A 27009-nucleotide genomic window follows, 5' to 3' on the forward strand; every position below is an offset into this window, starting at 1 on the left:
ATAGACCATACACGGACGCCCGAACCAAACCTCTTCCTTATCGTACGTGTAGCCTAAGGCGCTTCCGGAGTCTGTCACCCTTAAGGGGGCCCAACACCCCCCTACACCTCCTTGTTTAGCATACCCAACCAGTGCCACCCCTCTCTCTTATTTTCTCCTCTCTCTATCTCATTAATCAATGTCAAGCTGTCCAACAACAAGGCCAGCATTCTTTCCTCGTATATGTCATTGTGCATAGATCCCCACTACCCCCTCACCTCTACACTGCCAGTAGCACCACTGACTCTATATCCATCGCCATCTTTTCTCATGGCCGCAGAGACAAATCCTGGCCCACTGTAGCAAACATGAAAAAGCTCATGTAGGATTCGGATACAAGCAAAGAAGGGAAGAAAAAAAAGTGAGGAGGAGGAGGAGGCATTTCGCTCACTTTGCTTCATCCCTTTTCCTGTCTTCTTCCAGCCTGGGAAGCTTTGTCCATTTACATAATTCATGGAAGTGAGAAGAAAACAGTCCTTTGAGAGATAAAAGAAAGAAAAAAAATGGGGTCTGTGCGGGCTGAGGCATCTGTATGCCAGTCTTTGTGACCCCTGGACCCATCTTCCCACGTCCCAATACTCAGTCGTTGTCCCATGTTGGAGTGTCCATATTTTTTAGTTCTTACATTACATAATAAGGATTGAATTGGATTTTATAAAATGCGGAATATTGAACACAAAAAAGATTGCATACCATGAAAAATATGAAAAAAAAAATGTCAATTTGAAACATATTCCTGTAAAAAACACACCAAGTGGTGAAAATAGATTTAATATAAAGTCTTAAATTAAAACTTTGTGAGTATAAATATACAGAACTCATGGTTGCATATTTTTTACTCAATTTACATTGTGATGGGAAAGGTCTTAAACTAATATGTATTTTTAATAAACGTTTTTGTCAAATACATAAAAATATATGTATATATCTTTCTTACATAAAAATATATGTATATATCTTTCTTACATAAAAATATGTATATATTTTTCTTACATAAAATTATGTATATATTTGTCTTACGTAAAAATATGTATATTTTTCTTACAAAAAGTATGTATATATTTTTCTTACATAAACATATATGTATATATTTTTCTTACATAAAAATATATGTATATATTTTTTGACATAAAAATATATGTATATATTTTTCTGACATAAACATACATGTATATATTTTTCTGTAAAAAAAATAAACATGTTTATGTAAGAAAAATATATACATATATTTTCATGTAAGAAAAATATATACATACATTTTCATGTAAGAAAAATATATACATATATTTTCATGTAAGAAAAATATATACATATATTTTTATGTAAGAAAAATATATACATATATAAGTAAAACGGACTTTTACATTAAAAGCAATTACTCAAACCACAGGAAAGATGCGTACAGCAAATGAGCGCAACCATTACATCTCATCAAATATCCTGTTCTCAAAACTCCTTGCATTGTTACATCCTCCTTTTTCCATACTGTATTACAGCAAGGAAGGAAAAAACACAGATCGCTAATGTCCCCTTAAAACACTTAATTGTCCACGTTTACATTGAATAATGAGAGCCCTTCTCGCATGAGCTACTCAGAATTGTGTTTGTTTACAAAGAAGCAGATTGACTCCAAATCAGCACTAATGTTTAACCGGCTCGGCTCTGCTTCAAAATCCTTTCTCCTCTTGTACTTCTTCCATGGAGCATCTGCATGTATTTGTAGTACTAATGAATGGAACAAAGGTTTCCGGGGGGCCTTTTCAAAGGAAGTTGGTGAAGGAGAGCAGTCAAGGCAAGCTGAAGTAGGCTGCAGTAAGTGGCCAGTCACCATTTTGATGAAGACGACGATGATGATGACAGCCGGAGATCAACAGACAGCAAGAGTGGCACAGACGTAACCCTTGCAACCTTGTTTCTGCTTTCATTTGACTTTTCCTCCGGCTTCCCCTTCCTAGCCCTTCTTTCCAAATGATAGATGACCCTCTCCTCCACTCATGTCAAAGCCCCCCCACATCCCTGGCGCTGTGAGAGTAACCCACTGTTTGTGTGAACATCCATATGTGTGCTGCATTCAAACAATTTAGTGGCCATCTTTACCATCCCCTCGTCAATGGCAAGACAATTACTCTTTTTAAATCATGCCCGTGGTGATTCAACAACAACAGCTTTGAAATATGACGTACCGTATTTTCACGACTATGAGGCGCACCGCATTATAAGGCGCACCCTCAATGAATGACATTTTTCCATATATAAGGCGCACTGTATTATAAGGCGCACTGTCTATTTTGGAGAAAATTTAAGACTTAGTGCGCCTTATAGTCGTGAAAATACGGTAATTGCTATTGACTTCCATGTATGAAACACTCACTACACAGTCACCTCTAGAGCCAGCCATTGTTGATGTTTTGGATTTTTTTGTATAAAATCATGCAGTGGGGGAGGATCTATATGATGGAAGATTTTGTAAATTAAGATGGCATCTGCATATTTAACAGTATTGTTTCAGTTCAGGCGTTTGTGTTTTTTTTTAATATCCGACAGTGGTGGTTTTTCGTTTTTGGTTTTCTGTTTTTTCCATATATAAGGCGCACTGGATTATAAGGCGCACTGTCTATTTTGGAGAAAATTTAAGACTTTTAAGTGCGCCTTATAGTCGTGAAAATACGGTACACACCCTACCATCAACGTGCACACGCACACTCAATAGAACTCACTCCCAAAAGACCTTGACCTCCAGGCAACAAGTTTTTCTAAGGAGTTGGAAGCCAATGAATGGATGGTTAAATGAACTGATAGAAGGGCAAAAAGAGTGAGAAGAGCAAGGGAGTAAGAAAAGAATGGACACTGGGCAGTAAATTACTTTGCCAATCAATCATCAGTCTGAGTACTTAGTGAAAGCTGTCAAAATTCACTCCACTGCTACTTTAAGTTCGCCCTCCTACAGTTTGTCTGGGAAGGGCTGTGTTTTAAGATGGGCAAGTGAGTTTCAAGGTTAAATAGTTCTGGGAGGGTAGCAACAAGGAATGTAAAAAGAATAGGGTCAAAAATTAAATTTAAAAAAATGCCTAGTAGTGACTGCCCAAGAGTAGAATGTTCCAGATAGTGGACTGCAGAATTAGTGACCTACCAGGTTGTTTGTATTTTTCTTGGATACCCTTAAACAAGGTGGTAATATTTGTGAATGCAGAGACAATGTTAAAGTACTTCAAGTACCTTGAGAAGTGGAAAGTACAATCGAGAGCTGCATTGTCATGTTTTCATTGTTTTTTTGCGGGTTTTTTTGTGGTTTCATCAGTTTTTGTGCTGCCACGTCAGTGTAATTTGCTCAGAGCCTTCAAATTTGGAACTGAAGACCAATGGCACATACCCTAGAAAGTATTAGCAAATCAGTTTTATTTTTTTGAAATAGGTTTACAGATTCACCACCATTTTCTTTATGGAGGTTTGTAGAAATGTCAGTATTTTAACAGTTTTTAAATTGTTAATAATCGTTGATATATTTTCAGTGGGTGAAAATTAGATGGATTTGGGACACATATTTATTTTCAAGATGGACTTTTCTTCAATAATAATTGATGAAATACCCCTCTCTTTAGAATGTTATATGTTGTAATGCATTTTTTTTTAATTGGATTGCATTCCCCAATGCACCAACTGTCACTGTGGTAAGATACCCCAAGGAACTATTTCTAGTACCTCATCAGCCATTGCTGCTACTGTGCCTTGTCATCTGCATCCTCATTGGTCAATTTCTTAGTGTCCTCTTAAATAGGAAAGCTGAGATGAAAGGCAATAGACCCTTGTTCCCCTATGTTTGTTTGCATGTCTCATTCTTAATGATGCATTTAATGGGTGTGTGTATTCTTAGAAATGTTCATGAAGATCTTATTTAAAGTGGTAAAGTTAGAGCTAAAACACTACCTTGCAGTAGAAAACTGGCAAAATTGGCCATTATAAATGAGTGTTAGATTTTCAACCTATTTGTGTTGATTCACAATCATGGCAGAATTCATTTGCTTATTTATCGTTCTCACAAAGAAGATGTTTGTGACTGAGGTGTCTATCAGAGATATATTGTAACACACAATGCCAGGGAGACAAGGGGCGGCTCAGTGAGGCAGATGACTCCCAGCAAAGTTATTTTTCTCTGAGAGAATTGGGCTGAAGTGCCATGACGGTCGGAGAGCAAGAGGCACCCCATGCCCATAGAAGGAATTAAGATGTCTTGTACACCATTTCCCTCCCCTCTTACTTGTTCACCATGTCCTTCACTCTCACTCAGCAGTCTCTCTCTCTCTTCCTAATTCTGGGATGGTGGCCAAATGCCACCAAAGACACACAAGGCTAATAAATCATCCACATTTCAACATCTGCCCAGTCCCAAAGGACTCTTTCCACCGCCACCCCACCCCATGTGAAGATGGGACCTTGGCTTTATTCCTCTTTCAGCATCCTTCCATACTCACCCATTGACACCTCCATCCTGACTTACAAAACGTCTATTGTCCCATGCCCAAGTGAAGAAGAGACCCTCTTTCTCCCTCTTTGACAAAAGCCGTCTGAAGCCAAGATGGGGCCTGCCATGCGAGATGCCTGGACCTCGGCAGGGGTGCCTCTAACCCCCCTCAACTTTTTTTACCGCCTACTTTCTGGTTCCTTCATCGCTTGCTCTCGCACTTGTTTCTTCTTCTTTTACTTTTACTTTTAGTACTCAGCTCCTGTGGAGGTCACTCACTTAGCTCACCCCCTACCCATTTCATGGTGGTGAACTCTCAGGCCTGTATAAAGACATCAAGTGACAGCAGTGAGAAAAAACTGCCAGATTTGCCAGAAAGAAGTATTCGACATGGCTGTCACTGGCCATTCTACATGCCTTTTGTTCCCTTGGGTGTAGTTGAAATAGATAAATAAACAGTCATAGGCTGAAAAGCCAGGATCAGAAGCTTGTCACATGTATTCATAGGAAGCAGAAAATGAAAAAGAAGAGGAATAAACCTACTGTCGCCAATTAAGAAGAATGAGAGAATACTTGGGTCACACTGTTGGGATTTGTTTTCAAAGCTGAAAGACAACAAGTGACTTTTTGCGACACTTTAAAAGATGGTAGAAGGTTTTTAGTGTTGTTAGGCTTACAGAGACGATCTGGGAAGATGTCTGTGGCATCATCAGTTAAGAAGCACGCTCTCCACGGTTATTCACAAGACCTCATTTACTGTGAATAAGGCACACATTTTCCCAGCACTTCCAACACACCCTCGACAACGGCGGGGAGGACCGCCCTTAACTTTGAGGCTGCCAGACACTTTCTGCACTTTCATAGTCGTCTTAGCATTAATGAAAATAGAAACACTTTGAGAAGTAGTTTGCCAGTTAGACATCAAGCGTCACATTAATAGTCTTTGTTTATTTTGTCAATGCTGAAAAAAATGACCGACAGATCAGCGCTATCATTATAAATGTTTGAATTATACGTAAATGCATTGTTTTTCAGCAATTTCACCCCAGTCGATTGCTTCTGAAACTTTCTTTTCATATTTGATTGCAGTTTTCTAAACCAAGATGTTCTGAGTCCTAGTTGGTCCACAGCTTTGTATAACGTGTTAAATTTAAACTTTGTTTTATGGCACCATATATTCGTAAGCCATCATTCGAGTACATTTATCTCTTGTGATTAGGCCTCAAAGTTTGCATAGTCGTTTTCATTGCTTCAAAACTGCTCATATGAGCAGGAACATTTTTACCAATAAGGTCTCATGATGAATGAGTTAATTAATGTTGTTGGCATTCCTTCTACTCATATTTTAGTGTTGAATTATGTAGATCAAGACATGTTAATTAATGGACTACGGAGTTGTATTTAAAGATGGAAAAGGCTACAAAATTATTAACACTGCCACCTCCAACCAGTTGCTATTTTTTGTTTGTTGCATTCTGACTCCATGTCATGGATTTCCTGGAGAACGCATATCAGTGAAGAAAAACCAAGTTTATAATGGTCTATATAGCAGTAATCTAATTTTCCTCTTCCACCTAGACTGTGCCTCTTTCTCCTGCTGTTCAGAACATTTGGATTTGTATCCAGTCTACAATGGCTAATTTACCACAGTGAGCAGCCACCTCATGTCTCAATCTGCTGTCTGTCAGAGCAGAAAAGAGCTTCTTTCATATACTTACAACAGATACATAGTCACACAACTTCATTAGTCTATTAACCTACAGGGTGAGAACAGATCATATCCAAGGCGGAAAGCAGAAGAAAAAGTCAGGAAAGAAAACATATTGAAAGAAAATAAGGAAAAACACTTGAAAAAATAAATGACGGAGGGTTTTATTGAGCAGCGGGACAGGCAGCCGCTCAACAGTGGCCCCACATTGACTTTGCAGCCTGCAAGAGGACAGCCAGCCAACTCATCCACACAACACCCACATTGTCCACTGTGCCAACGAACCAGAGCAGTGTTCCACTTCTCTTGGGAAGTGTGTGTGTGTGTGTGACGGGGGTTGCTCATGTTGCCTGAGACGAACACATTATAGATACATGTTAGCCTTGGACAGACCTCCTCTACACTCTGTTGAACTCTCAACGGAAGAGACACATACTGTAGGAAAGCGTGAGAAAGATGAAAAATTAAACACACAGGCAGATGAGCTTCCCTAAAAGCTTAACAATGCCAAAACAGACGGAAAGAATCGTATAAAGATATAACTGTCGTGGCACTTTTGTGGTTTCTAGACAGGAGTGAAACATTTTATGAAATTGCAGACTAAGGAAATACTGAGACATGGGCAGACAGGATTTAAAAAAAAAACAGCAGCATTAGACATTATGATATTCTGAACCTATTCTTGCACTGTTGTAACCCAGAATTGGTGGCCAGGGAATCAGAGGGCACAAAGAAACAAAGAACCATTCATGTGCACATGGATACATATAGCCAATTAGTAGTGTTCAATCAGCAGGAAACTGGAGTACCTAGAGAAAACTTGGGGCAGGTATGGGGAGAACATGCAAAATCAACCCAGGTTGAGGATAGAATTTGGGATTAAACTCCTAAATTTAGAACTGTGAAGTAAACCAGACAACTACTGCTTTACCTATCTAGGTTGTCCTTTTTTTTAAGTTCGAGGGGAAAATCCAGAAAAGCGAATGAAAGACAAACACACCCCACTTAGAGAATGTGAGGTCGTTATCACACAATCCGCGATCCAGAGGATACTTAGAAACAAAAACAAATAATTATGCCCATACAGTTTGAATAATTTTGCCCCACTTGTAAAAGCTTTCTGAAAAACAACGTTTCTTTCGCTATGCTCTACAAGGACTTGGCTTGGCATGATGGAAACCTCAAGTCTGCGCCACTATCATGCTGTGTAATAGTCAGTCGTATGCAGCCAAGTTTGCCCTTTGGACCCAGATATGGAGTGAGAGATCCCTGTCTGGCCCCTAGAACCCAAACAGCGTTAGAAGCACTGTACTTTTTCTGCTGTTAAACACACATAGTTGTCTACATAACATTGTTATTTCAGCCTCTATATCTCTACAGTCCCTGAGCACAGTCCCTGAGCAGAGGCAGGCTGACTGACACCACTTCTTCTATTCATGTATCTGCAGCCAACCTCTCAAATCACAGAAGGCCCATCAGCGGCAACAGGCTTTATCTGGCCCAGAGCAACCCTGTGATAACACTGTTAACAACACTAATGTGTGGTGTTTGGGAGCCACTGGAGCTGCCACTGTCAGGGTGACTGCATCAGGTCAACAGTATTTAGCATCTTTTGTTAGTTAGCGTAATTGTCTATTGCCGGTCATTCGTCAATGGGCAAGTTGTTGATTGGATTTCCACCACCTTCTGGTTTGCAACTGTGTTAGCACGGAGGATTGAACGGGCCCTTCTTTCGTGGCATGCCTTCGGGAAAACACTCGGTGTTATTTTAGAAATCATACTGTTAAAGATTAATGTGGACCTGGAGGAGTGTGTCATCGTTCCTTAACGACAGGGTCGAGACGCTGAATAAAGGCAGCACTGTGTTCTGTCCCTTAGCCCAAGGACAGATATGTTTCCTCTGAGCAAGCTCACCACTCAAAACCCCCCTTTGTCCAATAACTTTCTCCCTAAGTCATCTATTACTTCTCAAGTGGTCAAAGAGAGGGAAAAGAATAATAATTTATTTCCTTTTCATACTATTTGGTTTTGTCTCAATGTTTATTTTCTAATCAAAGTTGACAAAGGTGTGGGGTTAGTGTCCAAAGATCAACCATATCTCTATCTTTGACATTGAAAATGACGACCAAAAAGGTCAAGAGTGCTCACAAACATTTTCCATTGTGATTGCTCCAGTTGGATGACTAATGGAAAGTCCCAGTTCCAAATTGTCACCATACAACTCCCCCCAATAAAGTCATCAGTCATCATCATGCACTAGCCAGACAGACAGCTATAAACCAGGGTCCAGAGACAATAACCAAATCATCTTAGTGCTCTTTGAACACCTGTTTTCCAATTGGTGAAGAGGATGACAATGTTAAGAGAAATCCCCTATCATTTCAGTTTAAATGATAAAAGCTTTGAACATCCGTTTCTGCTGATGACTTTGATTATGTGATATCTGTAAAAATGACTCCAATGTATCTCTATTGAAGGCTTTTGCTGATAATAAAAAAAAGGGTTTGATAAGACGGGCAACATCAATCTTCGTAAGAGAGATAGTCCCTCCTTCTCACTAATAGCGTTGTAAATGGCCTTCACGATATATGGCCAAGCTAATAAAGTCATTTGTGATGAGCCCGAAGGTCAACTGAAGAGATATGTCTTGTTCACCTGTTTTCTTCAATGATTTGCATGTATGATTTTTGCTTTAGGTGATATAACTTTGAGTTCCATTGTAGGACATTTTCTCTCCATCGTTTTCTACATCAAAGTCCAAGTTTTGAATCTTCATTATTCCCAAACGTTATCTTGTCATTCTTGAGCGGATCAGTTAACAACTCTTCGAATTCAGCTCATTTTATTTGATTATCAAACATAAACAATGCCCTTTGTATGAGGGAGTACTCGCGTATATCTTCTTTCAAGAGTTTTCAAGGCCAAACTGCTGTATGTCACATAGTTTTTTTCTAGTCGGCATCCTCATAGAACCCTTTAACGCATCTTTCATGCCCGCTTCAGAACACAAAGTGCTGCAAATTGTAGCCAACGTAATCAATTTCATTAGCTACATAAATCAGCTTGACGTTTATTATGGAGGCGATGGGTTGATCTTATGGACTTGGAGACAGCTCCCCTAGTGATAAATCTTTTTTGAGTAATAGTAAAGGCACATATATAGACAGTCCAAAGAAGGGAAAGGCTGATGGGTGTGTTCTGCAGGAAAAAAAGCAAATGTTCTTTACCTTCATTTTTTATTTGTATTTTAATTGTAAAGAAAATGTATCAAATCATGAGATTGAAACCGTTAGTAGGCAACGAGGATATACTCAAGGATAGTGTCATGTCTGTCAGAAGCAGTATTTACTGTCTCGTTCATGTGAGTAAGTTGTTTGTCACACTTAATGAAACATATGAAGCAGAGTGTGTTCGTGTATTTGTGCAATAAACTAAGCGACTTAAAATCACAGACCAGCAGTTGAACAAAGACTGTCTTATGAACACACAGCACTGTTTACCTTTTCCCCAGTACACACTATGCCATTCACCTCTGTCCTGTTGATGACCTAACATCTAAGCTCGACGTCTTCCTTATAAACAAGCTGGCCACACTTGTACAGAAAGCAATTGAGAGAATGAAGAAAGGCCAGTGATCTGCAAGTCTGTAAATGGCCACTTTTGAGTATGTAGACGGGAGGGAGCGTTTATAAACTACTGTTGCAATTGTACCTTGTTTTACCTCCCTAACATTTGCCTAGATATATGTTTGCTTAGGGAATATTACTCCATTAGTCTAAAAAAGTAACAACAATGTGTTTGGTCTTCTCAACCATCATGCTCATCCTATTTTGTTGATATTCTGCATCACCGCTCTTGAACTACAGACATCCCTACACTTCATCTTTGAACCCTGTCACTGATTGTGTAGTGGAACACTCACTTGACTTGAGTACGTTTATAGAGCCTTAGTTGGTCTGTCACAGTCAATGTGAAAATCTATACATCCATTTTTATCTACAATATGATAATTGTCATATGGAACTGCTGATCTGAAAAGGCCATTATCGGCACTACGCAATGCAAACAGTCATATATAATGTTTCTCTTGCTGTCATAGGATGTGAAATGAAGTAGCGTGACCTTTGTTTCGATCTGAATGCCCTGAAGTCAGGACCCTAAATCTTTCTCCTATAACATGTCATTGGGAGAGAAAAAAAAGATCGTTATATTCCCGACTGTTATATTTCATCATACTGCTACTTATCGATCTACTGCAATTCTTTGTCAAAATGACGAGACAATGTGATATATCATTATCTGAAGGTTGCGTCACAGCCTTTCTTGATACTTTTCAGCCAATCCTTTTAGAACAAAAAGCTAAGTTATTTATTGGTCCTTAACCCTTCGACTGTCATTATGTTTCCGAGTATAAGATTTATCAGCACACACATTCACTTATGATTATTACTGATCATCTGCTCAAATGAGTTATCAATAAAGTGGAGGCCAAGCGGATAATTTATCTGTACAGCTCTATCGATACGAATTTCTGTGGCAGAAGGCCTTTAAAAGGATGAACGTCTTTGGACGTGAGATGATTAATGATCATACAAGGTAACATTAAAAGTATAGGCCTTTTAAATCATTTTCTCTCTTTTCACTCCTGTCATCTTTCTTAGTCAGTTTGCTTGATTCACAAACTTTGTTATACCAATTCTGTTAAAAACGATTAAGAAAAAACGTCTTCAAAGACTTTAAGTGTCAGGCGTAGGAATACAAATATTTGATCTATAAAGGATCTTCATGTTAAAGCAAGAACTATGAATCATTAAATAGTTTTGAAATGATGAGTCATGGCCATCCAGGGTCATTGAAAGCTCTGGCAGCAAAATTCGACTTTGGGATTTCTTTATAAACTACACAAAGGCTCATCGGGCTATGCGGGGTCATGGCTCGTTCTGTAAATACCACACATTTGTATTAGTCAAGTGGCCGTGACTTTTCAACAATCACACAAAGCTTTAGCGTGTTTGCCTTCCAAATCTAACCTTTGTGCACTAAACTCTATCTCACCGCTGTTCCGTCACAAGCCGCTCCCTGTATAGCCCCATCAAGATATTGGGTTGGGCGGCAGTTAGCTTTAGCCTTACGCGATTAGTGTCAAGCTAATCGGATCCCACATGTTTCTTTTTGTAGCTGTAACGCTGGTACTATTGGCTTTGCTAATGTTCTGCGTATAATTGTCTCCAATTTAGCTTCACGGAAAAGTGGACATGATGATCATGAATCAAATAGATTACTTGGAATGGCGTCCTCGATCAACCAAGACGAACAAAGAGGGGGAGCTGGAGAAAGAATGTTTCCTATCAGTACTCTCCTGTGTTTGCCTTGGCCAGCACACCTCTAGTTCTCCACTTATTAAAGTCGTCAGAAATATTTTCTATCTGATGGACGCCCAGCTTCCTGCTATTTAGAAGTAACCATTTTGGCCTTGTTTCCTACTCCCTTGCCTCACCACTTAAGCTTTGTGGGCAACCTCATTGTTGAGGCATGTTCTTAAGAGGTCATATAGCTCTGGTCTTGTTTTGGGTCAGCTGTCAAGGCTCCTATCTTTGGGAAGTCCCAAAATAGTCCAATTTTATACTGTTTCATAGGAGCAAAGCCAGTGAAAGGGCCCCAAGACGGACTTTTGTTAAAAAGCAGACTGCATTCATGGTGTATCTTTATTCAAACAGGCATGAACTGATTGTTGCAGGAAAGTGTAAATGGTTTTGTTATCTAGGGTTTTAAAATGATAGCAATAGAGCTGTGAGAAAGAAACTTCTTACTTCATACTCTTTACGCTATTCCCTTTTTTGGGAACGTTGGGTTCTTTCATTGAGTTTAAACACTTTTCAATGACGTTCCCTATTTTTTTTAGGGGTTTTATTAATTTGATCGGTTTCAATTTATAGGGGATAGTCAACAGAGACTGGGTGTGTTTTTTTAATAAAATTGAATAATTCTTTCAATCAACTTTAATTTAAAAAAGGAGTGGAAATTAGCCAGAAATTTGACTTTTTTTCAGCAATTTAACCTTGATATTTTAGTTTAAACTGACAGTATCCTGTTGGTCAGAATTCAGGACAAAATTAAGGTAAACTTTCAAAGTTTAATTTTTTGTTATAAGTATAAAAAAAATAAAAAATCAAAATGGGAGCTGAAGATTCTGGCATTTTTATATTTCATTGAAAACATAATGAACGAGTGATAGAGTGGGTTAAGAGTGCTCTTTTTGCTCTATTTTTCCATTTTAAATACTGTGTATACAACAGAGCATTCAGGTCCATTTTATGTGACTTTATTTATTCAATTCCTGCTAATTTGTTACCCTGTCCCTTTTCTATTCCTGCATCCAAATTAATTAATCTTAACCTTGCTGATTTTTCCATCAAAGCATTTGACGAAATGGTATTGTAGGATTTAGTACAACAGATTTGAACCTTGTTTTTCCCCCCATTGCTCCATCCTAAAGATCAATAATCTATCCACCAAAATAACGTCCAGTTTTGGTGCCACGAAGCTGCAAAAATCCCAATAAATCTGAGCAGAACTTTCAATTTGTGGCTTTTTTACTGTGGCTGTATCCGACAGGGCCGTGGTTTTAAAAAAGAAATCCCTGAGGTTTGTTTGCCGATGGTTCTTTTGGAAACTTGTGGTTTTTGCGACATTTAGAGCCATCTATTGGGCCGTGCTGCTGCATTGCTTCTTATTATTCAGAGTCAAAGAGAATTGTTCTTGGCAACACAGAGGTAACATTTTCCTATGGCGCAAACCTCCAATTGTCCTCTGAGGATGGTGATGAGCAAACTCCTCCTGCTTCAGTTGCCATACAAGCTGTTAACATTGGCTTCATGTCTCTAAACTTGTATAAATAGATTATTCTATCTTAGTCTGTTCTTGCAAGCCTTGATTTTTTTTTTATTCTCATACAAATCACACCATTTGCTTAATGTGCTATACACCAAAAAAACCTCCCATATTACCGTATTTTCACGACTATAAGGCACACTTAAAAGTCTTAAACTTTCTCCAAAATAGACAGTGCGCCTTATAATCCAGTGCACCTTATACATGGAAAAAACAGAATAACAAAAACGAAAAACCACCACTGTCGGATATTAAAAAAAACACAAATGCCTGAACTGGAACAATACTGTTAAATATGCAGATGCAATCTTAGTTTACAAAATCTTCCATCATATAGCTCCTCCCCCACTGCAAGATTTTATACAAAAAAAATCCAAAACATCAACCATGGCTGGCTCTAGAGGTGAATGTGTAGTGAGTGTGCTTCATGCCTGGAAGTCAATAGCAATTACCGTATTTTCACGACTAAGTGCGCCTTATAATACAGTGCGCCTTATAATACAGTGCGCCTTGTAATACAGTGCGCCTTATAATACAGTGCGCTTCGTAATACTGTGCGCCTTATATATGGACAAAATGTCATTCATTGAGGGTGCGCCTTATAATGTGGTGCGCTCTTGCGCGGTATATTTTTATATTTCTGCTGTCTTTTCAAAATTAATTTAGCTTTGGGAGTGATGGTTTTTGCGCCATTTAGTTCCACCAAGTGATTTAAACTGTGACATGTCTCATACAAACAAAGGTTCTCAGTCACTTTGCACTTCCCTCTCGGTGCAATGTTTTCTTTTTGTGTGCTTGCTCTTCGTGGCATGTCAATACGAATGGTGGTAAAGTGGTGTTGAAAGACTCCTGACTCTGTCCAATAACAAAAACTGTGCATTGAAACTTTAATAATGGGAAGGAGTTGGTCTCACTCCTGCCTGGTGTGAAAGCAATTGGCACGGATATGGCGAGATACATAAACACACACATTGATGCATACCGCTAATGAGCGAAATGGTTGTGCAGGTGGCTGCACTTTCATCAAGCCATAACTGGATTTGTTTTTGGTTGAGGTCATGTGGGTTGGAATGAGAGTTACACACATACACGCACTTTCTAATTACCCTCGTTGCAATGTTTTCTCTTCTCCGTGAGACATATTGACATGTCAGCGCTCAGTAGGCTAGATACAGAACAAATGGACATTTTAGTTCTGTCTATGTAGTGGAAAATCTATCCTTCTCAACATAAGCTAGACTCTATTTGGACTTGTCTCACTGAGCCAGAGCAAAAAGTCACTTTAAAATGACATGTGCAATAAATCAAAGCAGCACTCGTCAGCGGCCAATCACATTTTCCCTCTTTAATTAATATGTATTTATTTTGAATGGCAAGGTTCTGTTGCTGTTCCTGTCCGTCTGTATGTTTGCATTTTATATATACCTATTATGTGCCAGCTTTTACGTACTATATGTATTAAACATGGTATTTGAAAGGAAATTGCAATGTAATTAAAATTTTATGGTAAAGGAAATATTACATAGAAAGGTCTTGTTAATCCTATTTAGTCCCACTGGGCATTGTCTTGTTAGTATTTTGTTTTTATAAGACTTTGGGGCAATAACTTTTCTACTTCAAAAGTATATACTGTACTCCAAAACTTGATCAACAGATACTAAGCAAGCATTTGAACAAATTGTGTTTATTTTATAGGCGCACAAGTGATGCTTTTAGCTCAAAACTTTCTTCTAAGAGCACCTATATGAGCAAATTGCATGATTTACGACATAAAAGTATGCCATCATCCATCATTTGCTGTGAATTTTGGGACAATGTTGCATGAAAGAAGTAGCTTGTATAGCAAGAGTTTCGTCACAGGGTCCACAGCAGATTCTGTAACAGATAGAGTAAATGAAAAGCCCTTTGCTAATTCCAAGTGCACCACAAACTTTTCCCATTTACTCGACTCTAAGTAGCCAAACAGCACAACAACTGTCAAAAGGGCAAGGAGAAGCAGGAAAAGGGAGGTGACCTTGCCTTGTGTCTGCACTTCAGCATTTTATACTCCCAAATTCCCCCCGAAAAGTCATCTAAAAGTACTCAGGAAACAGTCGGGGCCTCCTCTTAGACCAAAACTACGGCCCGCGGGCCACTTACGGCTTGTTAGGTTCTTGAATCCGGCCCGCCGACGTTGTCCAAAATGTTTTTTCCCCAAGATGGCGCCGCCACGCGGAAGCTAGTGGCAGTAGCTCTGTCCACTTTTATTAGTTTTTCCGTGTTTTACAGCCTTTCTATCTTTTTTTAAAATGACATTTTAATATTCCTTAATACATTCTATTTTACTTTACTTAATACATTCTATTTTACTTTACTTTGTATGAGTATGTTAATACTTGAGTCCTTTTTTTCTGTTTATGTTTCTTATATACTGTTAACGGATGCACTTTTTTATATGTATCGAATCTTGTGCTGACCCGGCCCATCTGTGTTTTACAGCCCCTCTATCTTTTTTTAAATTACATTTTAATATTTCTTAATACATTTCTTTTTACTTTACGTTGTACTTTTTACTTTAATGATGAGTGTTGAGTATGTTAATACTTTAGTCCTTTTTTTCTGTTAATGTTTCATATGTACTGTTAACGGATGCACTTTTTTATATGTATCGTATCTTGTGCTGACCCCGTCTGTCAAATTTTTAAAGTCAATGTGGCCCCCGGGCCGAAAATATTTGCCTACCCCTGTCTTATACCATCACATGCTATTATTGGGTGTCAAAAGGAAGAGGACAGCAAAGGAGATGCTGGTTTAGTATTTAATAGGAAGTACCTTCTTATCATTGCAGCAAAGAAGCAAAATCAATTCATCATGCTCTCATTTCCTGTGGCAGACACTGGGGGCATTCTACTACCTATCTGCCCCCAGTAAATATTGCTTGAAGGCTTAATTATACGCACACACAAACACACAGTCTTAGCTAAATTTCCTGCAACGCTGAAGCGTAGAATTAACGTCAAATCTGTGGGGTATTCATTCATCAAGAAGGGTGTGTATGGCGTAACACTTGCTTCTGTGTGTGTGTATGTGTGTTTTGTTGACCTCTCAGTCCATTATTATATCCCTGTGGTCACATTTGTTGCCCAAAGCGTATGAACCATGTACTATACACCCTGTGCTCCTGTCGTTCTGACCAATGTCTGCACAACAAAGCTCTTTTGTGTACTTAAATCATTTCAGTTTTGTCTTCACAATCATATTTTTTTTCCAGATGATGAATGACCATGAAGAGTCCTTGCCTGACAGCTGTGTCAAAAAGGTAGGACCTGTTTTTATTTACTAGCCCAGCAGCTTTCTGTTGTTTTTTGTGTCACAAAAGGTAGCTGCACAATGTACATTGTGTGTGCTGTTGAGCAAATTGTCAGTGCAACACCAGAAAAACATACTGACCTATACTATACAATACAAACAAAGTATCTATTCAGTACTGTTTGGATAAATGGTGTCATTCCATAGGAAGAATCTGAATGGCATTGTACTTTTTACATTCTGTCGGAACAATTATAGGTATATTACAACATTTTCTACTGGGATTTGTCTATAATTTCCAACCATTCATTCTTGTACATTTGATATGTACCTTTTTAACCAAGAGAGCCACAAACAATTCATATTTTCCAATTTTATTTCTTTTGAGCCATACTACGAATTCAAAAAAATCAAAATACATACATGTAAACGAGTGCCTGTTCAATTTTTTTTGCAATTTCACCACTTTTAAAGTGGAAAAAATGAATATTTTTTAAAATAGTAAGGATTTAGATTGGATTGCAGAAAATAAAATACAGTATATTACATTTGTACTACTTTTCAGTCTTCTGACTTTTATAAAATCCACTATTCTCTTGTGAAACCTTACCAAAGGTAGTCAATCTTTACTCGAATCTTGTATTTATATATCAATTGATCAATTTTCAACAATGCTTATCCTTGTCAGGGTTTCAGGGTGCTGGAGCCCATCCACCTGACCTCAGCCATAAGGTGGACAACACTATAATGTGGTTGTTGGTTAGTTGTAGGGCGCAAACAGAGGACTGCCCCAAAGTCTGGCAAATGTATTTAAATGTATTTTGTTTTTGTCCCAAGCAGTAAGGTATGCAAATCACTGACAGAATTATGTATTGTAATCTTGTTGTTTTCCCAGAACTTGTTTTAAGACCGAACGATAAGCTGCTTAAGATCCTTCTTTTTCCTACTTTAATGCAAGTGGGAGAAACTATGTTACCTAGAGGTGCCCCGGCAGTAGAGTGGTTAGCGTGTCGGCCTTATAGTTTTGAGGTTGAGGGTTCAATCCCAGGTCGGTCATTGCATGTTCTCCCTGTGCTTGTGTGGGATTTCTCTGGGTACCCTTCTCACATTCCATAAATTTGCATGGTAGGCTAGTTAGACATTCTAAATTGCCTCAAGTTGAGTGTGAATATGTATAGTTGTCCGTCTCCTTGTGCCCTGTGATTGGCTGTCCACCAAATCAGGGTGTCTCTGCCTGTAGTTTTCTGGCACAGGCTCCAGCACCCCCCCCTGTGACTATTGTGAGGATAAATGGTTCAGAAAATGAATGAATGTTCCCTTGAATGCCAAATAACAACACACTGGCTATTTTAAATACAGCAAAACTGTACAATTACTGGTCAAATGTAAAATACTAAACACGCGCTCTCTCTCTCTTTTTAGAGCTCATTATTCAGAGTGTCAATTGCGGCGGACACTCTCCGGGTGGCAGCAGGCCACATGCCTGTTATGAATATGAAGGAAATTGTGCATGAGCCATTTCTCATGAGATGACTCATTCATCCACAAGTCACACATACACACACACTCACACACACACACACACACACACTCCCACCCACACGCATATACTCATAAACACCGACTGCTCCTTCCACAGCGCTATGCTTGATTAAACCAGAAATGTGGATTAAGTTCACGTGCTGGAATAAATAATTTTTTGCATGGCTCCTAACTATTACAAAAAGGTATGCAATTGCACATTTAAATTACCGTATTTTCACGACTATAAGGCGCACCGCATTATAAGGCGCACCCTCAACGAATGACATTTTTCCATATTTAAGGCGCACTGTATTATAAGGTGCACTGTCTATTTTGGAGGAAATGTAAGACTTTTAAGCGTGCCTTATAGGCGTGAAAATACGTTAATTGCTATTGGCTTCCAGATATGAAGCACTCACTACACAGTCACCTCTAGAGCCAGCCATTGTTGATGTTTTGGATTTTTTGTATCAAATCTTGCATTGGGGGAGGAGCTATATGATGGAAGATGTTGTAAACTAAGATGGTATTTGCATATTTAACAGTATTGTTTCAGTTCAGGCGTTTGTGTTTTTTTAATATCCGACAGTGGTGGTTTTTGGTTTTCTATTTTTTCCATATACAAGGCGCACTGGATTATAAGGCGCACTGTCTATTTTGGAGAAAATTTAAGACTTTGAAGTGCGCCTTATAGTCTTGAAAATACGGTAATGAAAACAAAACAAAACAAACTTTTGAATTCTTATTTCCTCACATTCTCTCAATATATATGGAGCTGTACTACGAACACACGTGAGAAAACACGCATCATCCCATCTGCTCGCAGACGGAAAATAAATAGATCTACAATCTGAATCCCCTCTCTACTTATCTTAATCATCCCTTACTCATTCCTTGACACTCTGCCTCATTCTGTATACAGAACCATGTTGTTTAAGCTATAGATGGCTATCAGAGGGCATTTGGGAAAGTATCAGAGATTGTTTGATTTGGTCTGGCCCTTCAACACAAAACCTGACTATCCATCTGTTTAGCTTTCAAGGCCCAGCTTACATGTATTCTACCTAGCACGCATAGCCAAGTGTGTAGAAGTTAATAGGGTGTCAGAGAAAGGCTGTTTCTTTTTGAAAGTCCCTGGATTTAAAGGTGATATAAAGATGGGGGCGGGTGATGAAGACAGTCTATGCTTTGTGTGTGTCTCTGTGCTAATCCTCATCTTCAGAAGAGCACCGCTGTCCAACCTGATGTGTGTAAACACTTGCACAGATCAGATGGCAGATAATGACTTCCAGATAGACACCCTCCTTTCAGGCAGTAGAGAAAATCAATGAGCACTGATTGCTTTTTTCCCAAGACGATCATCCCCCCCCCGCCCCCCACCTGAAGGCTACTATCTTTCTCTCAACTCTTTTCTTGATTTCTCTTGCTAAGTTCTGTTCCTTGCGCTCTTACATTTATTCGCTTTGTAATGCTATTCGCGAGAGGTTAGCCACTAAAATTAAATGTCATTAAGATATTCAGGAATTCTGTCATTCTTGGCCAATTATTTGTAACGATGCTTGTCTTCACAAGAACCTGATGGTCTTCACCAGACAGTAATTACGGTATTTTCACGACTATAAGGCGCACCGCATTATAAGGCGCACTGTCTATTTTGGAGAAAATGTAAGACTTTTAAGTACGCCTTATAGTCGTGAAAATACGTTAATTGCTATTGACTTCCAGGTATGAAGCAATCACTACACAGTCCCCTCTAGAGCCAGCCATTGTTGATGTTTTGGATTTTTTTGTATAAAATCTTGCAGTGGGGGTTGGAGCTATATGATGGAAGATTTTGTAAACTAAGATGGCATCTGCATATTTAACAGTATTGTTTCAGTTTAGGCGTTTGTGTTTTTTTAATATCCGACAGTGGTGGTTTTTCGTTTTTGTTTTTTGTTTTTTTCCATATATAAGGCGCACTGGATTATAAGGCGCACTGTCTATTTTGGAGAAAATTTAAGATTTTTAAGTGCTCCTTATAGTCGTGAAAATACGGTGATAGATTATCTGATGGGCAGGCTCTCAGAGTAAATTATTACTCAACGTTATTGGCTCTTTCTAGATTGGAATCGGGTAATCAAATGTATTTTAATGTGTTGTAGGTGCTGAATTGGCTCATGACAGGGTTTTGGAAAGAACCTCACTCTTTGTTGAAAGACTATCACATTGGGGTCGGCTTGCACACTTGCATTTTAAACAGTTTTTTTTCTTTGTTCTTCACAAAAAGCTGGAGAAGGGACATTATAAACCGACTTGCTAATTGACCCGAAATTTATGAGGGCCAATATTTGGACACAAGGAGGCTCATGGGTCACAAAAAATGATCTATAGCTTCAGGCCATAGTTTACCTCCCGCCAGCACCATCTCAATCTCCCTTTCGTCCCCGACAAAATAGGCTCATGATTGATTGATAATTATAATTTCTTTCTTTCTTTCCTCCAATGATTATCTGGATATTATAATCACTGCCACCCCAGTGTGCCACGGGAGCAAATCATTTTTCATAATGCTGAGTGTCAAATGCCCTGTGGTTAGAAGAGTATATATTTCTCTATGTGCATATGTGTTTGTGTTTGGTGGAAAATGCTCAGGGTTTGCCATTTGGATGCCTTGGGCCCAAAAAATCTGCAAAAAAAACCCAAAAGCCAAATTAAAAATGTCTTTTTTAACTTATTAACTATTTTGCATTCACTAATTATGTTGTCAATTTGATAGCTCGATAGTAAGTAGGAGAAAACAAGCCATGTAATGTTCTTATCTGTAAAATTAGGTAAAAATAACTTATATTTCAATGTGGAGATGCTTACCATTTTTGGTTAATAGGTACTTTAACTTGTAGGCAAGTGTATGTGGTGGGTATTTATGAATTGTAACTAGGTGGGTGTTCGTAAAGTAGTGTTATGGGGTGTTAGTTAGAAATGGATCATTATAGTAACCGTTGTCCGATTTTGGTAATCAAACCAATGAAAAGAACGTATTTTATGGGTTTGGGAGGTAGAAATAATATTTGTGGTTTTTCACTTTACCCGAAGATGACTTAATGATGATATGTCTCTCTTTCTTCCGCTGGGCAGGGTTACTTTTTAATGGTGTCTGAGTGACATGTTTTTATATGGCTGCATAAGCTGCAACCCCCAAAACACACACGTATACCTACACACACACACACACACACACACACACGCACACACACGCACACACACACACAGGTGGACAGCTATTCTGAGATTGTGCTCACATGTTTAAAATCCTGGATGTTAAGGAATGCTTGATTCATGGGACAGGATAATCTTTCAAAGCATAGTCTTGCCTACTAACACTGTCTTGATCATACACAAATGAGGTTGAGCCCATCTTAACTTGAGGAATGCTCACTTGTATATGTGAGTGTCATTTTCGGTGTGTATAAGTGAAGTAAAAAAAATAATATACATTAATTAAAATGGTTTTGATAGTAGTGGGTAGGGAAAAATGTGTTACGCATATGCCTTGTTTATCCCACGTTGGAAAGGCAAAATATACGGCCTTCGTGTTTCAGCACTTTCTCGTCAGAAGTGTCTCTCCAGTTTGCAATACTCATGTCGGAGTATTTTTTTAATGAGTCTGTGGGCAACCTCGAGTACTGTTGGCTGATATTCTGGATTTTTTGAAGGGGTAGTCAAAGTCTTGATTTATTTGAAAGGTGCTATAGAAATGAAAGAGGAGTAAAATTGGAATGGTAATTTAAATGGTCATAAATTCTGCCTTGTTTGAAACTTTTATTGTTATACTTTTATTTGGGATTCTCATTATCCATGAAAAGGCAGTATGTGTGTGTATATGAGGGTGGGATATAATAGCAAAGGAGAAAAATTGAGATTTCATTTTCAATTTTATAAGGTTTAATTTATTGGGCACAAACTTATCAGGAAAGAAAAAAATGCTACTTACTTCTTCCAAAACTTCTACTTATAAAATATGAACCAAAGCAAAATGAAAGAGAACAATATATAATTACAATATATTGTTGATTTTCAACATTTTATGTAGGATGCAAACACACTTTTTGTAGAATTATCAGACTATGATTTTTGCTATTATTACTAATAGTGTTTAGCATTATTTTTTATATGCATTTTGCTTGTGATCAGTATAGATCCTACCCCACTTTTTTCTATGAACGCCCGGTGTCAAAGTGGCGGCCCGTGGGCCAAATCTGGCCCACCGCATCATTTTGTGTGGCCTGTGAAAGTAAACCATGAGTGCCGACTTTCTGTTTTAGAATCGAATTAAGATGAATAATAAATTTCCTGATTTCCCCCTTTTAAATCAATAATTGCTTTTTTAAATCCATATTTACTTTGTTTTTAGTTCAAAAATCATTTTGTAAAATCTCGAAATATATTTAAAAAAAGCGAAATAAACATTGTTTTAGATGTATACAAACGGAATATTAAGGGCTTTTAATCCAGTTCATTAAATCCATTCATAAAAAATAAAATCTAAACCAGTGTGACACCCTTTCTCTAAGCCATCTGGAATAGACACCAGATTGCCTCTACCGGGCACAAACAGGACAGACAAGAGAATGATTGATGGACGTTTTACATATTGTAGGCAGCATCAAAAACGTTGTATTTATTAGAAAATCTGTTATTTACCCAAAAATATGCCTTCATGGGCATCGTACATGTTTGCACCTGCTGCTGGAAACAACTTCACATGAAACATTATAAAGTACTTCATTACATACTCTGTTTCCCACAAGAACAAACTTTACTGTAGTATTTTGTCAAGTTTTTAATAATCATTTATCAGTGTATTGACACTGCATGCGCACAAGTACCAGTGCACATTCTGCTCTGTCTGTCAAGGCAGCGGTGAGTCCATTAATGCAGACAGAGTGAATACAGAAGGCAGGCCTCGGTCAAGCCTTGGTGGTATAACTTGATGACCCACGAGGCGTTGCCATGGAGACCAGGAGGCCGCGTCAAGGCGGAGAACACAGAGTTGTGTGGCCTTGCATGTCAAAAATATTTCCACGTCACACAAGGGAGATAAAAGGTTCATCAGAGTGTGAGAACGTCTGGGTGTGTTTAAAAGACCACCTCTACAAGGAGGGGGGGATTTATTTTGAAGTTACTTGCCTATAGGCCAGTATCATTGACATTAGATTCTCTCTGTTTGTTTGTTTGTTAGTTGTCATTTTTTGCACATTAGCTCCCTCAGAGTCATATAATGGCAGTGGATGGTTATGTAAAATGGATGTAGTCATACATATCTTATGTTTGATAGATAAACACTTGTAGATGGACAACGAAAGTGAGTAAGGGATGAAATCTTACAGAGGACAAGAGACAGCCATAGACAGGAGAGTGGAAGTGGGGGGAATTTAATGGGGAGAAATGCCAGAATGCCCAAGAGAGGCAAGAACTGGCAGCTCAGTTACAGACACGCTCTGTCTGGGGTGAGAGACAGCCAGGGTGGCCCCGTCAACACAAGGTCATGTGAAAAAAAGTCACCCTTTCTCCTCCCGCCCACCTACCCATCCATCAGAATCCATCCAAACTGATGCTTCCATGTTTTAACTGCCAGAAGTATGTAACATTTGCACTGACAAAAAAAAGCATTTAAAAGTAAAGCAGAGGGATGCAAGTGAAGGATGAGCCATGGCGGGTCTGACCCTAACAGCTCTTTAGGGAGCTTTTAGCCACAGAGTGCTAAGTGAACCATGGCATGTGTGTTGAGACTGCCCTGTTCTGAACACACAAGCAAGAGTGTCACATAAAATCAAAATGTGTGGACACTGGAAATGAATGACGTGATTGCTGAAAGATGTCATGTAAAAAAAGCCCCAGCACACATAATGCCGCATCATAACAAGATCCACGTATCCTGACCGGACGTTTGGTCGACCGGACGTTTGGTCGACCGGACGTTTGGTCGACCGGACGTTTGGTCGACCGGACGTTTGGTCGCCTGGACTTTTGGTCGCCCTTACGTTTGGTCGCCTGGACTTTTGGTCGCCCTTACGTTTGGTCGCCCGGATGTTTGGTCGCCCGGATGTTTGGTCGCCCGGATGTTTGATCGCCCGGATGTTTGGTCGCCCGGATGTTTGGTCGCCCGGATGTTTGGTCGCCCGGACGTTTGGTCGCCCGGACGTTTGGTCGCCCGGACGTTTGGTCGCCCGGGCGTTTGGTCGGCCGGACGTTTGGTCGGCCGGACGTTTGGTCGGCCGGACGTTTGGTCGGCCGGACGTTTGGTCGCCCGGACGTTTGGTCGCCCGGACGTTTGGTCGCCCGGGCGTTTGGTCGGCCGGACGTTTGGTCGGCCGGACGTTTGGTCGGCCGGACGTTTGGTCGGCCGGACGTTGGGTCGGCCGGACGTTTGGTCGGCCGGACGTTTGGTCGGCCGGACGTTTGGTCGGCCGGACGTTTGGTCGGCCGGACGTTTGGTCGGCCGGACGTTTGGTCGCCCGGACGTGTGGTCGCCCGGACCTTTGGTCGCCCGAACGTTTGGTCGCCCGGACGCGGTGACCAAACGTCCGGCGACCAAACATCCGGCGACCAAATGTCCGAGTACCTCCACATATAAAGCAAATGTGGTCCATGCCATCAAAATAATCTGATTACAACGATAAAAGATTCATGGATCTATCTTTGTAATAACTGCTTGGATTTAAAGACGTTCTTATATTTAAAAAAAAGAAAAATGTCCCCCTGTCTTTTCCTTTTAGTTTCTCCTCATTTCCCTCTCCCTGCTTCAGCTTTGACCCCCTCCAATCCATCCCTCCAATCGCCACTGAACACTACACTCTTTGACTAAGTCTTAATCTTCATTACAGCGCATTAGTCCACTAGGGAGGCCCTGTCTCGTCTCCCCGCAGCGCAGCCTGGCACTATCCTGCAAAGGGACGTCCCACCATGCCATAGCACAGACGCCCTGCCAACTACCCCCAGCCCCCCCACCATCATATTCACCTTGCTCGCCTCTTTGCTCAAATGAACTGTTAAATAAACGGCTGGCCCTAATCCACATGAAGGAGGTGCATGTGTGTGCGTGTGTTGGGGGGGTGGACAATAGCGACTGCCTTGGACGCCTCTATTTTAAAGCAACCATCAATCTTGCTCACCATGAGATGTCACTTTCTTTCTTTTTATGGCATAGACGTGATCATTAATGACTACATCTGCGGGAAATGAGACCAACAGTAATCTGAAGCATGTGGTCTCGCACCTAGTACTCACAGAAGAGAATGGTGGCATGTTTGTCAGCATTCTCCTGCCTTAACATACCCTAAAAAGTGCTTTATAGATTAACTTTATAGATCCCATGCAGTTTTTTGGTACTTTCAGGGCAATACTAATAAAAAATCAGACCTAAGAAAAAAGCTTGGGTTCAATGTACAGTGTTCCCTCGGTTATCGCGGTTAATGGGGACCAATACCACTCGCAATAAGTGAATTTACGCAAAGTAGGGATGCCCCTTCAAAAATGCTTAATTTGAATTTAATTTAATTTTTTTAACCCCCCCCCCCTGTATACAGTACACCATATAGAATACGGGTAGAGAGAGTGAAATTCATGTTATAACAAAAAAAACTGTAAAATATGTTGTCTCAATGTAATATTTGTATCCCCCCCCCCCCCAAAAAAACGCGAAGCTCTGAATCCGCGGTGGCTGAACCGCGAAGTAGCGAGGGAACACTGTATAACATTCACTTGTAGTTATTCACCTTTTTAGAGTGGAATACATAGTTTTTTCCCTTCCTATTGACCCTATTTGGTTTTCTTCTGAAAAGTGCCTTAAGAATTGTCATCTACTTTGCAAAAAACACATCACACACAAGGAAACATCTTTCCCTGAGCTAAGGAAGACAGTTGACTGGCTTCCAAATTGGTGATTAAAATGGACGGCTAATTGAGTAAACAAGCATCGAGGCCGTCACCCGTAATTAAGTGATTAGAGGACGAGCACCCACAGCCCGCTTGTTGCTAATTAACACATACATGACAGCACTTCCTAGAGACAACGGAGAGGACACGGGGAATTATCTGTAGAGAAACAATGATTAGGCCAAGTAGGGGATCCCAAGAGAGGTGGGAGAATGACAGCGACACACACGCGCTCTCACCGAGTGTGTGTCCTAGCTCTAATTCATGGTGGATAATCCTTTTATTCACTTAGTTACATTCAAAGTGATGGTAACAGTTCACTGCAGTTCCTGGAGAGAAAGTCGTTTTTGTGTTCATTCAAGCCTTCGTAGACACAACCTGACATTGCCCGGATTGCCTTGCAATCTGCCTTTTGTTCCTCGGAACAGACTATTGAAATCAGGTAATAGACACAAAAGGAAAATTCACTAAGCAAATGTAATGAGCCAGGCAAATTTTTGGTATATATTTACATATTTTGTTTGTAAGGCTTTACTTCGCTACATTAACGCCAAAAGCCATTTTCATATGCCATAGGGATAGACTTTACTCTAATCTCGACTGTGACATTTCAGATGGAGAAGCTCATATTTTCACAAAGGCTTCTTCCCCAGGGAGAATTTTTCACAACATTAACCAGGAACTCTAAGTGATTATTCCCCCCCCCCCCCCTATCAGCTCAGTTCTCTTCTGGGAATTGTGTATATACATGTGTATATAATGTGATTTATTCTAATAAAAATCTTTATCTAGTCAAATATTTAGTTGGATAATAATAGTGTTGCTAAATGAAAAGAGATTTTGTTGTTAAAAAGATGAAAAAAAATTCACACTCAAAAACCAAGTGGAATGACAACTTTATCATATGCCTTTTTTGTGGGGAAATTATTTTTGAATGATTTTGAGTCTTTTGAAATAAAATTTAAATATTAATTCCACCAGGCTGCAACAATGAAATACTGTAAGAAAAAAAATAGATTTCTGTTCTTTAAAATATAAAACCAAACTTAAGAAAAATGAACATTTATCTGGATCCACAAAAAAATATATCCATCCCTATAAAAATTGTCCCCATACATTTAAAAACAGTGATTACAAATAGGATTGTATACATTATTTGAATGGTATAGTTTTTATATTTCAA

The 27009-nt window shown here is 39.4% G+C and overlaps 1 protein-coding gene across 5 annotated transcripts in view; it reads left to right on the forward strand.

The window, feature by feature from the left end:
* Positions 1 to 27009, forward strand: part of prdm16 (PR domain containing 16) — a 172714-nt gene that overhangs the window by 76831 nt on the left and 68874 nt on the right. For all 5 annotated transcript variants that reach the window (XM_077719043.1, XM_077719025.1, XM_077719034.1 and 2 more), the window contains exon 3: positions 16348 to 16395. In XM_077719043.1, the coding sequence (XP_077575169.1) occupies positions 16348 to 16395 (48 nt within the window). The remainder of the gene's footprint in view (positions 1 to 16347; positions 16396 to 27009) is intronic.

This window comes from Stigmatopora nigra, chromosome 1, assembly GCF_051989575.1.
Source record: "Stigmatopora nigra isolate UIUO_SnigA chromosome 1, RoL_Snig_1.1, whole genome shotgun sequence".
In the NCBI taxonomy this organism is placed as follows: Eukaryota; Metazoa; Chordata; class Actinopteri; order Syngnathiformes; family Syngnathidae; genus Stigmatopora; species Stigmatopora nigra.